The sequence below is a fragment of the Orbilia oligospora genome, assembly GCF_000225545.1.
Source record: "Orbilia oligospora ATCC 24927 unplaced genomic scaffold scaffold00081, whole genome shotgun sequence".
Taxonomy (NCBI): domain Eukaryota; kingdom Fungi; phylum Ascomycota; class Orbiliomycetes; order Orbiliales; family Orbiliaceae; genus Orbilia; species Orbilia oligospora.
In genome coordinates this window covers 977,340-992,373 of record NW_011645638.1, presented here as the reverse complement: position 1 = coordinate 992,373, position 15,034 = coordinate 977,340, and the positions used below count along the sequence as shown (strand labels likewise).

The window sequence follows — 15,034 nt, the reverse complement described above, 5'->3', positions numbered from 1 at the left end:
CATCCGGTTTTGTGAATTCTGAATAAACCCAATCGCCTTCGAACTTGCAAATTCCTTTTTTTTTATTTTATCAGCGTTAAGGCGACGCCAATAGACTTATGAACTGGCAAATGCAGGTTTGTGGAGTCGTCTGTCGGTTCCTGTACCTTCTTTCGTTCAAGTCATGTTCCTGCTTAGTACCCTTGCAGCTAGAGCGATCAAATAGCGAACTCCTCGTGTTCACCGTTGATAAACGTTGAAATCACCCACGGTTTTCGCAGCCCTCTCTTTTTTTCCTATTTCTTTTTTCCTCAGGTTGCTCTATGCTCAGGCTTCCTCCTGTCAATTCGCCTTTTTTATATATCCGCATCATATCCCTCTAGTTCAAGTTAGATCTTTTGCCTCGTCTTCCCCTCTCTTCGACTCGCTACTTGTGTGAAGCTGTGTTTCACCTTGCAGAACCCGAATTCGAACCAAATATATTGTTAGCGCTTCTTCAAACACTTACCAAATCGCGTCACATACATATATATAACGACCAGGTCATCTGCATCTCCAAATTTTTTTTTGTAATACTCATTCGAAAAGGTATCTGATAAAAGCACTCGTGAAGCGTTCACTCACTTTCGCGGGTTCCTTTCTTAATATCCTTTTCGGCAGGTATCACAAGAAGATCGACCTTGAGGGACGACAATTCCAACATCTCAACACCTCAACACAAATCATAGCATATCCAATTGACAGCCACATCCGACACTCTATTGAGCATCATTTACTTCCCCACCGCGACTGTTCACGAAAACGAGTTTCTTTAGTCGAAATTTGCATAGCATTTGAACAGCGTCTTATTTATCTATTTGTTTAGTAGTGGATTTCTCTCAGGAAGAGTGGTTGCTGCTTCAAATACATCTTTGCTTTTTTTGAACGTATTTTCGATATCCCACATTGTTCACTGTTCTGCTCAGCACAAAACGAATTTTTTATATTTTATCACTCTTCATCTTCATCAACATCATCAACACTACCAACAAACTTCATCAACCTCACCTTCCTTTCATTCAAAGACACTCTCGAATCGTCGTCATCATCAGATACCCGTTTCTCTATTGTTCTAGCGCTTTCAAATAGAGAAGAGGAACCATACAGACCATCAAGCAGCCAATATCTCGGCATCAAGATACATTGTTGCAAAGTAGGTAATTGACTCGAAGACTCGAGCTTGGCCTTCATATAAACACGCGATCTAACAATCGATTTTCTACGAACATAGACTAGATACACCTAGGTTTAGAGCTACAAACCACTTTTCTGACAACATCTCTTTCCCTAAAACGTCCCGTCAGCATGGCATCTCTGAGAGATAGGATGCATCGGAGCATATACCAGCAACGGGATGAACCTTATCCATACCCTGACCTTCCACCATCGTTGACACCACACCGACATACCAACGACCAACAACACCCACAAGCGGCTGCACAAACATACCATACACCATATCTTGGCTTAAGAGCTAGGTTATCCCAGATATGGTTCAACCGATGGACAATCTTGCTCTTGTTGATCGTCGTACGGATGATCATCTTGGTTGCTGGTATGAGCAAGGATCTTGATTCGGCTCAGATCCAAGCTCAGTCGGCATGTACTGGTGTCGAAAGTATGGGTAGTGCTATGGCATCTATGCCACACTACATGGCTTCCGGTGTCAACGAAGCAGCGGCCAAGGGTATTGAGGCTGCCGTTCGCGGCTTGCAAAGGACCCTTTTCTTGGGTATCACAGCTATTGAAGCTATTGTCATCTTCGCCATCAACGTTCTTCTGCAAACATATATCTGCCTTCTGACCTTCGCCATCAGGAGCAGCTTGGGAACTGTTATCAATGCCGTCGACGAGATATCGCAATTCGTTAACAAAACTCTAACTGGAATCGTCGACGACATTAGAGGTGATGCGAAGAGCTTTGAGAACGCCTTCAACCGCTTCGTAGACTCCCTCAATAGTCTTGGCAACTTTTTCGGCTCTGGCACTGAGGTTCCTAAGCTTACCCTTCCCTCCCTCAATCGACTCGGTAAAATCCAGATCCCCGATAGCTTTGCCAAAGGCCTCGAGGACCTGAACAAGACCATTCCAACTTTCGATCAGGTCAACGACATGTACACCTCAGCTCTTAAGATGCCATTTGACTACATCAGAAATGAGATGAACAATTCTCTCACTGTCTATCAATTCAATCGCGATGTCCTCCCTGTTCCTGAGAAGACAACATTGAGATTCTGTTCCGAAAACCCCACAATCAACAATTTCTTCCAGATGATCAACGACAAGATCAAGCAAGCTAAGAATATCTTCCTAGGTGTCCTGATTGCCTGTGCCTTTTTGGTCATGATCCCAATGGCATACCGCGAATGGTGGCGCTACAGGAGCATGCGCCAGCGTGCGTACATGCTCAACGACAATCGTCAGCAGTTCGATCCCGTCGACATCGTTCATATCGCTACCTACCCTTACTCCTCAACTCTTGGGTTGAAGGCTGCCACTTGGTTCAAGGCTCATCGACGCCAAGTCGCTATGAGATGGTGGTTCGCTTACATCTCTTCACCCGCCTGCCTTTTCGTTCTTTCTCTCGGAATTGCTGGCCTTATCTCTGTTCTTGGACAATGGATCGTTCTCAAGCAAATCGTTAACGCTACACCCGCGCTAGCCAACGAAGTTGGGGAGTTCGCTGACATCGTTGTCACTCAACTTACCGATTCTTCCCTCGCCTGGGCAAAAGATGCCAACGGTGTCATTGATGAAACCGCAAGCAACATCAACGGCAATGTTCTCGGATGGGTTCACACCGGCAGCCTTGCTCTCAACGATACCCTCACTGGATTTGTTGATACATTACAGGACGGAATCTCTGATTTCTTCGGCGGTACTCCTCTCGAGGAGCCCGTCAAAGGTATCTTCTTTTGTTTGGTCGAACTCAAGGTAAAGGGTATCCAGAAGGGCCTTACTTGGGCTCATGAGAACTCTCAGGTTTCATTCCCATACTTCCCCAACGATACATTCTCCCTCGGTGCAGCTACCAGCGTTGGCCCAGATGCAAAGGAAGGATCTTCTAGCTTCCTGGCTGATACGGGATCCCAGGCAGCTGACAAGATTACCAATGTCGTTGTGAAACTTGCGGAGAAATATGAGAGCTCACTCCTCATCGAGGTCTACATCTGCTGCGGTTTGATCGGACTTTGGTTGCTCGTCTGTGTCATTGGTGCGATTCGTGTCGTTATTATGATGGCAGGAAGTGACAAGACTAGGGCCGAGGGCGGTTCCAGAGCGCCAATGGGAGGTAACCAGCAAGGATTTCCCGATCATGGCGAGGAAAGGATCGCTCCAGTATTCCCACAGTTCTCAGAGAAGTCTGACCCCGATTTGAGGATGAGGGGAAGCTCCGAAGATGGGGGTGCCCCTGCCGCGATTGGGAGTCCGACTCGGAGGGTAGTAACCAAAGAGCGGCCACCTGTCTGGAGCCATCATGGCGACGTTAGAGACTAAGCGGTGGTTGAGTAGGTGTATTTCTTTTTCTGTCTTCGAGTAACATGACTCGGGAAGCCTAGATGGTGGATCTTGTCATTTTACTCCGTACATATTCGTTTCTAATTAGCATATTCTCATGGTGTGTTTTGAGAGTTTTTTATTTAAAATTTCCTTTGTCTCTTAAGCGCACATTTTGCATTTACACAATACCCTGAGAAAGCGATGGTTCATTCCATGTCTGTTCTACTGCATGCACGAGTTTTTAACTAAACTGTGTAATATTTCCTTTGTCCGGACTCTGATCCGAGTGTCTTTTCTATATCTAAAAGCTTGTGTGGTTACACTATCCACTCCCTCTCTCCCCAAACAAGGAAAGAAGATTATACCTGTACTGAGAGTGATTCTAATATTTTAATTTTCGTTTTTTTTTGTTCCAATATACCCTGTCCTGTGGTGTGCGGTATGGGAAACGATCGAAGAATACATTTTTTTTTTAGCAAACCTTTTTCTTCTTTTAAGATGTCATTCAATAATGTGTCCAAGTGTTCGTCCTTCTGTTTTGCAGATGTTTCAAGACTTCAGAGTACCCTGGCTTTGTAGTCGCGCGTGGTGGATCGTTTCATAACTTGCTTGCTCTTACGCCTCAAGTATGTTTGGTCTATATAGCTGGATGCAGGGTATCTTGATGGCATCTGCATGTGGTTTTATAGATCGGTTTCATGAATTGTGGGTGTATTCGCTTCACGACTATCTTTAATTAATTAATGAACAATGGACAAGATTCATTGTGATTATATTTACTATTTATGATACTAGAACCGAGTTATGTAACCATCTACGCAAGCCGAAGGGTCCGGGGACGAGAAGCATCTAAGTCTAATCCTTGAGAATTATCTAATCACGCCAATTCACGGAGCGAAACCTAGCAGGGTCTGCTATTCAAACACCGCGATGTAATTCACCAGAGTTTTCTTCAAGAAAGATACTAGAAATAGATAATTGCTGATATGTACAGATGTATCTTACAAAATAATACCAATCGTATACAGCGGTCAATAACTGGGAGGCAGCGGCCACCTAAGCTGATACTGTAGGATTGGGAGATTCGGTGGCGGTTTGAGCAGAGGGTGTAGGGCCTCCTCGTCGAGCCGCCTGAGCTTCTGCTAATTTCAATAGCTGTTCTTCTTCCTGTCTCTTCTTTTCCTCCTTCTCAATCTTCTTCCTCTCTTGATTGGCTTGCTTTTGCCTTGCCATTACTGCCTCTACTCTTCGTACCCTTGCATTTTCCGCCTCTGTCTTCACCCTTCGTTCACTACCTGCCTCTCTACCCACATACCTCCTTACCCTCCACGGCTCTCCGAATAGCACCTTCTTAACCTTCGCAGACTTCTTCCATCGTTCCGCAAAGCCCTTAGGTATATCCTGCCTCTTCAACCGTCTCTGTTTATACGTCGGCAAGGCCTCCTGCACACCTTGTGCAACACCCAACTTCACATTCTCAGCCACCATCTTCTCCTTAGTAATCAACCCCATCTTCAACCGTTCCTCATTATACTTCCTCTGCACGGTCTTCGAAGTCTGTAATCTATACCTCAATTCCCACCCCCAAGGTCCCAATTCCTTTAACCTCGCTGGCTTTTCCGATAATAGGTAGTTATCCAACCCACCGACCTTATCGATCGTTCTTAGCACGCTAGTGGCGAGTTTGCAAGTAACCCATTCACCCAGTCCGAAGCTCCATAGTTTCTTGTGCTTGATGTTGGGGTACCATCGACGTCGGGTTATGGTGTACTTCTTATTGGGGATGTTATTGCCGAATTGAACATGTTTGGAAGCGTATAGACCGAACCAGGATTGTTTGAAGGTGGTCTTGATGGGGTATGGATATGCTGGAGCCTTTGCGAGGAGTTGGTCGAGCTTTTGCTTCGAGGAGGAGTGTTTGGCTTCGAAGGGGGTGGTTGTGGTGAAGGCACGGCAGGCGGCTAAGAGGAGGGCGGATGGTGGGGTGGTTGTGGTGGGTCTGGAGACCAAGGAGGTGGGTATTCGAGGTGGCATTGTGGGGTGGTTGTGACTTGTGGAGGGAGGCCACCGGGGCCTATGAATGGAGTTTGTAGGGGGGCTTTAGGTACCCTCTTTTGGACGTCAATTGGTGATGGGGGCGCGGTCACGTATGTCTGTCGCTCGAGTTGGGAAAGTTGAGGTTGGTGAAAATCTTCGAGCGGTCGGAGATAAGAGAGTTTTCGCCGAGTTTTACAACACAGTTTAGCTGTTGTATTCTGCACCAGCAATTTTTGGATTAGAGATTTTGGGTCGATGAGGAGAAAAGGTTGCTAATTGCTAACTTGTATTCTATATATAAAGAAAGAGAGATAAAGGAAGAAAAGGAAAAGAAAACATTAAAATATCAAAACGCAAATTTTTTGACCAGCAGAAAGGGTATAACGATTAGAAGATACTATGAATGCATGTACAGAAAATATAAGAAATTACCATTAATCAAAAGAAAAGCCTAGGAGTCCTGCCGCATTTTTGTATCCGTCCGCCCATCCATCCATCCCCACTAACCTCGCCCAAAATCCATATTGTCGTATTGCTGTAGCCGTCAATATAAAAAGAAAAAACCCCTCAAGTAAACTGACCAAAGAGAACCCGTTATCAAAATAGTCAGAAATCGAAAATCTAGCTCCGCGTGACCGGCGAACTCAGGTGCACCTGCCCCAAGCCCACAAACTGCAATACCTGCAGAACAACCAGTCCGACCATCATAATCAACATTAAAACCCCAATCACCAGTACAGCCCAAAATGTATACCAAGAGGCCGCCGGATCCACCCCATGATTCCAGATACTCGGCCAACCCCTCGATTTCCATTCTCTTATGTGCTTCTGCATTATAGCTATCCTCGCTCTCAGGATCGGAAAATCTCTTTTATGTCGGTATGAATCCCTTTGTATGATGTTCATTTTCTGTAGAAAATCGAGGGATTCGTATTGGTCTGTCGTACATAGTTTTTCAAGCAGGGGGTCATGAAGTTCCTTTGGAGTCTTTTCTCCGAATGGGTTCGCTGTGTGGAATAGTTTTCTGGCATCGTGTGATTGTCCGAATATTAGACGATAGCTGAGGAGGATCTCTCTTAGGTATTGGGTTATATCCTCTATTGATCCCCACTTTTCGAGAGTTACCGACGAACAACTAGAAACTCTTGGTTAGTATCACTATACAACGTAGAACAGCCAACATAAAATATAATAGTTACCTATGTATCACCCCAATGCTATCACTACTCTCAGGTAGATTGAGATAACAAAACGTCGGATACTTATATAGAAATAACACTCTCGCATCCGGATCAAACTCCATATGTGCAGAGAGCACATCCGTCCAAGATATCCGAACCCCTCCATATTTCAGCATAAGTGCAACATTGAACTCCTGCGGCCGTACCATCGTCATCCTATCAAAATTCTGACAATCCTCGGTATCCTCACTAATAAACACATTCCCCTGCGGCAGCATCAACCCAAATCCTAGTAGAAAATCCGGTATCGGTAGATGCGTAAGACTACTATCCTGCCGTATCGCCCAAAATGCTGGAATTGTGTGGCCATCGAATACATCCGCTACCGCAAAGTTTCCTAGAGGACATGTATTTATCGAAGGAAGGAATAACATCGTCTGCCAGCCCAATATAGCGAAAGAAATTGTTTTTGCTAGGTCCCTGGAAGCTTCATCTTCCTCGTCGGTGAAATGGCCCAAAACGAATTCTGCAACATCATCAAGAGATTTGCCGGCTTTGAAGAAAAACGCAACGGGTATAAGTAGTTCTCCTATATCGGGACATTTATCGGTAACGAGACTGGGGAGGGCATCGATTTGTCGTTTGAACCAGGCGAGGTACCATTTCGAAAGGTTGCTCCCTTCGTCGGTGTTGGTAAGAGATGTTATCGGAAATACCGTTCTAAGGAAGTCATCATTCAGACTATCTATGGGTCCCACAATGTGTTACATATTAGATATAAGGGATGCGGCACGCGTCAGGTTAAGAGGATCGGGAGTTGGGGCTTACTATCAACGGTACCGGTATTACTAGTTATGACGGCAAGCGCGTCAGCAGCCGTTTTTGTCGTCATTATAGCTACCAACTCCCTATCGATAGTATCTATTTACTCTGGCCTAGGCGATTTTATCTTCGTTTTGATGTCGAAAAAACACGCAAGAATTGTTTTTAAAAAAAACAGAAGTTACGTGCCCTCCCGTTTCCTGACATATATCCCCTTTTAGTGCCACAGGCTTCCATATATAAGCTTCCATGACTTCATGCAGCGGAGGGGCTATTTGAGAGTGCGGGTAACCAACCGATTAATTAGATATATGCGGGCAACGGCGCATCTCGAAAGTTCAAATCAGGGCAAAATTGCATGAAATGGTTGATGGCTTGAAGGTATTCAAAGTACCTCTGCGCCGCGGAGCTAAATCTTATTAATGCTATATATTTTTTAACGGAAGGTTGGGGGGAGAGAAATGTAAAATGAAAGCTAGATCATCGCCCAAAATTACCCAGCAGCCCCCCGTTGGCTGAATGATACATGCGTCTTGTCACGGAGCATTGTTCTTTGAAGGTGCAGCTAGCAGCTAAAGGATGTGTGGAGTTCGAAATTCGCGAAATCATGCATGTAGCTAGGTCTTTTGAGGCTCGTGAGTTGTTCTGTGCACAATTTTGTGACAAACCGAAAATGGGTTGGTGCTGTTGGATTTTAGCCGGGTTTTGCGTTGCTCATCGCATTTGCTTTTTCTTAGTAAACAAACCAAAAAAAAAAGTCTTGGCGCGCGACACATAAAATCTTCTGATCAACGAAAAAATTTCTTTCTCTTCTTCTTCTTCTCTCTTCAAACACCCAAGTCCCCAATCCAAGACGTCAACAGTCCTGTCTCTTCGGAGGCAGTCGATAGTTGACGCTCTTTACGACATCACCCCTACGAGATCGGACGACACTGCCCTTTCGATGGTTCGATATTTTCATTTTCAAATCATTACATACATGTATAGCTCTGTCGGTTGGGAGACGAGAAGAATCGATCGCAACCTCTTACTTTAATGTAAAGCCTAGTTATTTCTCCGGATGGATTCGTCTGTTCGTTGATGGAGTTTCTAGGTGGGGAGGTGGTCGGCGGGTCATATTCCAAAATCGTCGCATAGGACTATGTCTAATGAGTGCGGGGAATAACCATGACGCGAACATAACATACCTACTTTTTAGATAGTATTATCTTATTTTTTTGATTACGTGTGTGATGTAGGCTATGCAGGCTGTGCGGAGGATGGCAATGAGGCACTAAGACTCAGGGACGGAGATACTCTTGTCCCGGTGGTAAATGATGGCGTGACCCTTCATAATGTCTACGTAGACACTCCACCGCGTGACATGTTCGTGGCGTGAGTTTATATCAGCCCGCGGGTTCGGAACTATGCACGGGAACACGTAAATCCGAATGAATTTTTTTGCCATAAAACTTTGGATTAAGAAAGAGATATGTACACAATGATGCATAGAAATCTCGGAAGTACAGAATTGCCGCCATGCGGAAAAGAAGACCATGGGGGGGTGATGAGGCTGCTCAAGACAACGTTTGATGATGATATGAGCGAAGAATATTGGAATCTATCGTCAGTTTGGGTATCTGCTGGTTCGTGATTTGCCATGACACGACTAAACATGTATGGCATCCTCTTTTTTGTGTGCGTAAAAAAAAAAGACGTTTCTTGAGAAACAAAGAAATTGGAGAGAAGAAAGGTTTTTTTTAAGTGATACAAACGGGAAGCTCTGAATGTGATTTTGGCCGCTAAAGTTCAAAATTTAAGAAAAGGAATTGAGAAGGATAATAGCATTAAATAAAGTATGAATCCAATGAGCTGAACTGGAGTGATGAAAGAGTGACGATACTAGGCACCACCGCCCAGCTCGATCTTCTTGCCCTTGACGGACTTCATTTCCATCTATTCGAACATATTAGCATATATCTATATAATGTCGAATCGACCAAAGGGGCTCGAAAACTTACTCCTAACGAACAGAGCCAAGCTACACCACCGACGGCAATCGGAAGAATGAAGCAGGTGGTAATGGCCTTATTGTAGGCGAGGATAACACCGGGAAGGTTTTCGGCAGAAATAATCACCCGAATAGCTGTGGCACCTGCGTGAATAACAAGCACCGGGTTGACCTTGGGGGCAAGCTTTGGAAGCTGTTGAAGCAAAGTATTCGAAAAAATGTTCTGAGCGACGGAGATCGAGATGGCACCTCCAAGGGAGTTGAAAAAGATGGCAAGGGCGTCTGAAATAAGAAGGTTAGTATATTAGTAAAATGCTGTAGGGATGATAGGGGGACAAAATACTCACTTCCAACAGGCATATCATCTGGGCTTAATACAACCTGGACGGCAACAAAGGGAATCTGAATTCCCATTCCTGCGCCGAAACCCGCTATGACCTGGTATCCAATCCATTTGCTCGACGGGGAGTCAACCTCAAGTGTGTATAAAAGGCCAGCACCGACAGTGAATATAGCAGCGCTAGCCCACATAAATGGGGTGTAGTAGCCGATTATAGTTACAGAGGCTCCGACAATAAGAGAGGCGACAGTCACAGAAATCAAATATGGGATACACCTAATACCAGATTGAACGGCACTGGTGCCTCGGACGGCCTGGAAATAGAATGGTAGGAAGTAAATATGCGCGTAGAGAGCCATAGAAAGGAACGAGTTGAAAGTGCAGGCCGACAAGACGGTTCGGTTTCGCAAGAAGATTCTTGGTGGGATTGTCGCAAGATCCTGTTCTCGATATTGAATGTAGATAAAGACGGCGATAATAAGGCCGAATCCGAGAATGCACCCCCAGACCCTAGAGTCGCTCCAAGGATACGAGAAACCACCCCATTGAAGGGCAAGAAGAAGACAAACAATGGCAGAGATAAGGAAGAAAGCGCCGAGAATGTCGATTTTGGCAATTCGTTCCCTGACGGTAAGGTTCGTGATCTTTCTCTCTGGCGGCTTGAAGAAGAATAGGACGACTGCGAAAGCAACACCACCAATTGGAAGGTTGATCCAGAAGCACCATCTCCAGGTAAGTTTTTCAGCGTCCGTGAAAGCGCCACCAAGAAGCGGCCCGATGACACTAGAGATACCGAACATAGAACTGAGAGCCGCGATATACATCGGTCTTTTCCGTAATGGTACCGTAAACCCGATAATAGTCATACCGCCAGAGAATAGCGCTGCAGCACCAATACCAGCAACAGCACGTCCCACAATAAAGGCGGTAGAGCTAGGAGCTGCTGCACAGACGATGGAACCGACCTCGAATATGAAGAGAGAAAACAAGAAAGTCCATTTTACGCTGAAGTAGGTGTAGATTTTGCCAAAACTTGGTTGGAGAGAAGTTTGTGTAAGAAGGTAGGATGATCCGTACCAGCCAACATCGCCAATAGAGTTGAATTGGGTCGTGATCCGAGGAATCGCAGTAGCAATAATGGAGTTATCTGGAATCCATCGGGTTATCAGTTAGAATGCTCTGTTCGAGTCGAAATACAAGCTCAGACGTTTAAATTGATCGTACCTAGCGCAATGACGAAGGTAGAAAGACAAAGACCGATAGTCAAGACGGCCAATGTGGCTCCGCCAGGATATTTCGATTCGTCATCCTCTGTAGAATCTGTAGCTTTTTCATCCGTTGTAATTGGTGTTTCGTCCTCTCTTTTCTCGACAGCTTCCTCTTGCTCCTCCCTAACGGCCGTTTTCTCAGAATCTGCCCTGCTTGCAGGAGCGGCTCGTTCCGCGGGTACACTTAATCCACTTTCATCCTTGTTATCGAGAGGCTCTTGCTTTGGAGTGGTCGCGGTGGTAGTGGTTGTGCTGTCGGTATGCTTAACTTCCGTTGTCTCCGGAACGGAACTTGCCGGTTTCTCGCTACCCTCTAAACCCATTCTGCGGTAAGAATGCACGTTAATCGGGACCCTGAAGGGCTATGTCTGACAAGAACGGCTGTTCTTCCCAATCAACTCACCTTAAAAGGCTTGGATCTGAGCTTGTCTGCTATATACAGACCGAAAGTTCTCAAGTTGGTGAAAATAAAAACCGTCTACGAGACGTCGAGAAAGAAGTGATTTTTCAACCTGCTGACGAAGAAAATAATGCCCATGAAAACTCGGTCCTTGTTGGCCTTTAAGGAGCAACCAGCACCATCGTGGTTTGCTTTTTTCTTTCTTTCTCACGGAATTGGACTGATCCGAACGCCTGCGCACGCCAATGTTTATTACATACACGGGCATTCACCGCAGGAAACAAAGTGGTGGGCACCAGGTATCGTCGTATTTTCCCTCTTAACCTGTCATTGACTAGTCGACTAGCTGGACATCACCCCGGCCTGCCTGGGCGGTTCGTTCTCCCTGCGCTAGAAGTGTGGCCACACGGACGGTTATTTCGACTATTCTAGCGACTCACACAAGCTTTCCTTCAAGACTGTGCTAATTTGATATTTCACAAGTCGGGCTCCAGCGCTGCTGTGGCTCAGTTTTTCTTACAGCGGACGATAAGCCGAGTGTCATGATACCGAATGCTCAAGACTGTCTTAGGAATTATACGGACAAATCCTGATATGTCGATATGCATATATGGCTTGCGAATCCGTCTCCTGATCGTGATCGCTTCACATACGTGGACCAGACCTCTATTCAGCCTAACCATCACAAAACAACTTTTTTTCCTCCCCTTCCTTTCTTCATCACAAATCGGAAGAGAAATTAGTATTTTTTGACTAAGCAACTGTGAAAAAGAATATGAGACATGTTAAGCTTTGAACCCACATATCGTTGAAATGTTGAAAAATGTTACCTTTCCAGACCCCTGCAGACCCAGGTGCATCCTGCTGACATGATGGATTGCCTGTTCAGGTAGTCGTTTTACGAGAGAGCCTCCCGCTCGGGTTTGCTTGGTACCGGGAAACATGATAAACCTCACGCCTAACTGACATGTTATCAACCAGTCCTTCGAGGACCGCGAAGACTACTAGCAACGTTGGTCCCATTGGCCATTGGAACGGGGAAACCGAAAGGTTCTTTGCATTTGCAGAGATGCTTTGTATGTACTTACACGGCATGAATGACTCGCGCTCGCAATGACATTTCAAAGCAACGACAATAAACAAAACAAAAGGCTGAAATGTAGTATACCATCCAGTCAACCTTAAATTCTGGTGTAACGACCGACGGCGAGATCTTTGACCCCGCCCGGGTCTGTGACACTCGTGCTTTGCAGGCTCTTTGACGTCGCGGGATCGCGCAACTCGGAAATTGGCAGGGAAGATACCTCGGAGGAACCCAAGTCTGGGGCCTTGCATTATTGTGCAACAGCGGCAGGCAGGAAGCCCTCTTTTTTTTTCTCTTTCTCGGTGTCAGCGTGAAACAAATAATTGGTCAACGTTAGACAGGTTCCTTTGGTTTTTTTTTTTTGGTTTTTTTGGTTCCTGTGATAGCTGATGGCTGGATCATAAGTTAACATCTACGAGTACGAGTACGAGTCAAGATCACCGCAAACAGTTACAAATGTTGGTGCTTCCTGCGTACCTATATACCAATTGTTACTTAAAGTATTTTAGGCATTCAACGGTCAAATTAGCAAACTTCAGTCAGAACTTTTGGTGCTACATACAAGTTAGGCTGGGAGGTTTTAACCCCTTGGCCCCGAAAAGCCAAGTCAAGCAGCTCTGATTTGAGATAAGGACGGGACCATGCAATAACAAAAAGAGCTATCGGATACGAAAGATCCCCTCAAGCGGGTACATGCAGCATGATCGGACCTAAACCCGAACCATTAATATTGAGTTATACGCCCCCCTAGTCCGGGGAATGTCCTCCACGTACAGACTTTTGGTAGAAGTTTTTAGTCGCAAACAAGAGTTTAGGCTTTATTTTTGCCACGAGAAAATTCGAAAATTCGAAGAAGAAAAAAGGTACAAGTTGCACGCTTGTATAAATGATGTGCTAACCCGGTACTTCAAGGCACACTGATCTATTTAAATTTATCCGCAAATTTAAACAGGGCTCAAAAATTTTTAAAACAGATGTACAAAATGTACTTCCATATTAGATGGGCTATATTAGCCAGGCGAAGCGACAGAATATTCGAACATGCATGGAAATTAATATCTCAAAACTCTGCAATATAAAAACAGACTACAAGTAGAATTCATCGATCCATCTATTAATATATTCCCCCCAAAATACGTTCGAATTTCTCCAGCTTATCCATGATACCTTTATAATTAGAGAGACTTCGGCTTGTCCGGAAGCCGACTTGACGAAGTTGAATCTGATTCAGAGAAATGTTCAGCTAGCACAAGATCTAAAACAAGTATAATAAATTAGTAGAATGCAATCGATCCTTCAACTAATCCGCATTCAGTGCATTACCTTATATATAGCTAAGCTATGTATAAATAAAAGGTATTAGATTGTATAAATCAAATATTAATATATAATAAAATAGACATATACATGCACTTACCTAGTATTCCTCAATAGAAATCGAAAGTCGATTAAGCGCAAGTTAAGGGCACAGAACCAGCCCCTCCGTCTAATAGAAACTAAAATCTTACCTTGAATAGATCGCGACAAATATTAATAGATTCCAGATCCTATGATTCGAGGCCGGAATGCCAATAGAGGTGCGCGGTTGCATATTTGAGAGGAAGGTGAAGCTCGCAAAAGTGAATAGATTCGCCGTACGTGGCTCGTATTCTATTCTAACCGATATAGCTGAAGAGAATCCTTCCTTATTCACTTGTAGAGTACCGTACCTAACATAGCGGATGAGATGCTAGATATATTTAATATTTATATTTGGTATTGACACTAATGCATTATATATTAATGATGGTAGCACAGAGTAAGATACTAAGTAGGGGCATGGCAAAGTTGAAGAAGGCTATTCTAAGATCATCAGCCCTAGCAGTTCGAAAAAAGGAGGAGGAGGAGGATGAGAGGGTGCATATACCTAGGTAACAGCTAGAATTCGAGTAATATATGGCGGCGTCTTCGAAAATTGCATGCATCACGACTCGGGGGGGTTCTGGATACGAGACTACGGGTGGTTAGGAACGGAACGATCTATAGGCCACCAATTGTATAATCCATCTAGCCCCCAGGAACCAATTCCAGAATTGAGTAAAAACTTATGTTTATACGTCTCTTTTCAGCCACTGGAGCTCCCTATATACTTAGCATGCAAGTACAACCTCCTTTGTGCAACCACAAAAGTCAATAATGACAGCCCCCCATGATATCATTTTCCGGAACCAACTTGCAACAAAAAGGTCTAGAAATCTACATGCATCAAAACCACGCACAAACCCACCCCCCGCTCCGCGGGATACAGGACCTAAAATATAAAACAAAAGAACCAAATACAGGATTTTATCACACGCCGCAACCGAAGGAGAAAACAAGAAAAACCCCACCCGTCACCCGCGCCCGCATGACAT

General features: G+C 44.8%; 4 protein-coding genes across 4 annotated transcripts; 1 reads left to right on the top strand and 3 right to left on the bottom strand.

The window, feature by feature from the left end:
• Positions 1–1,323: 1,323 nt before the first annotated feature.
• On the top strand, positions 1,324–3,516 carry AOL_s00081g290 (uncharacterized protein; the record flags this gene model as incomplete). The annotated part of the gene is made up of 1 exon (XM_011125107.1): positions 1,324–3,516. The coding sequence occupies one exon, from the start codon at positions 1,324–1,326 to the stop codon at positions 3,514–3,516; it is 2,193 nt and encodes a 730-aa protein (XP_011123409.1).
• Positions 3,517–4,575: 1,059 nt separating this feature from the next.
• AOL_s00081g289 (uncharacterized protein) lies at positions 4,576–5,553 on the bottom strand (the record flags this gene model as incomplete). The annotated part of the gene is made up of 1 exon (XM_011125106.1): positions 4,576–5,553. The coding sequence occupies one exon, from the start codon at positions 5,551–5,553 to the stop codon at positions 4,576–4,578; it is 978 nt and encodes a 325-aa protein (XP_011123408.1).
• A 624-nt stretch (positions 5,554–6,177) lies between these two features.
• On the bottom strand, positions 6,178–7,629 carry AOL_s00081g288 (uncharacterized protein; the record flags this gene model as incomplete). The annotated part of the gene is made up of 3 exons (XM_011125105.1): positions 6,178–6,691; positions 6,756–7,482; positions 7,566–7,629. The coding sequence occupies 3 exons, from the start codon at positions 7,627–7,629 to the stop codon at positions 6,178–6,180; spliced, it is 1,305 nt and encodes a 434-aa protein (XP_011123407.1).
• A 1,811-nt stretch (positions 7,630–9,440) lies between these two features.
• Positions 9,441–10,755, bottom strand: AOL_s00081g287 (uncharacterized protein; the record flags this gene model as incomplete). The annotated part of the gene is made up of 3 exons (XM_011125104.1): positions 9,441–9,494; positions 9,560–9,831; positions 9,897–10,755. 3 exons carry the CDS (start codon positions 10,753–10,755, stop codon positions 9,441–9,443), a joined length of 1,185 nt encoding a protein of 394 aa, XP_011123406.1.
• Positions 10,756–15,034: the final 4,279 nt, after the last annotated feature.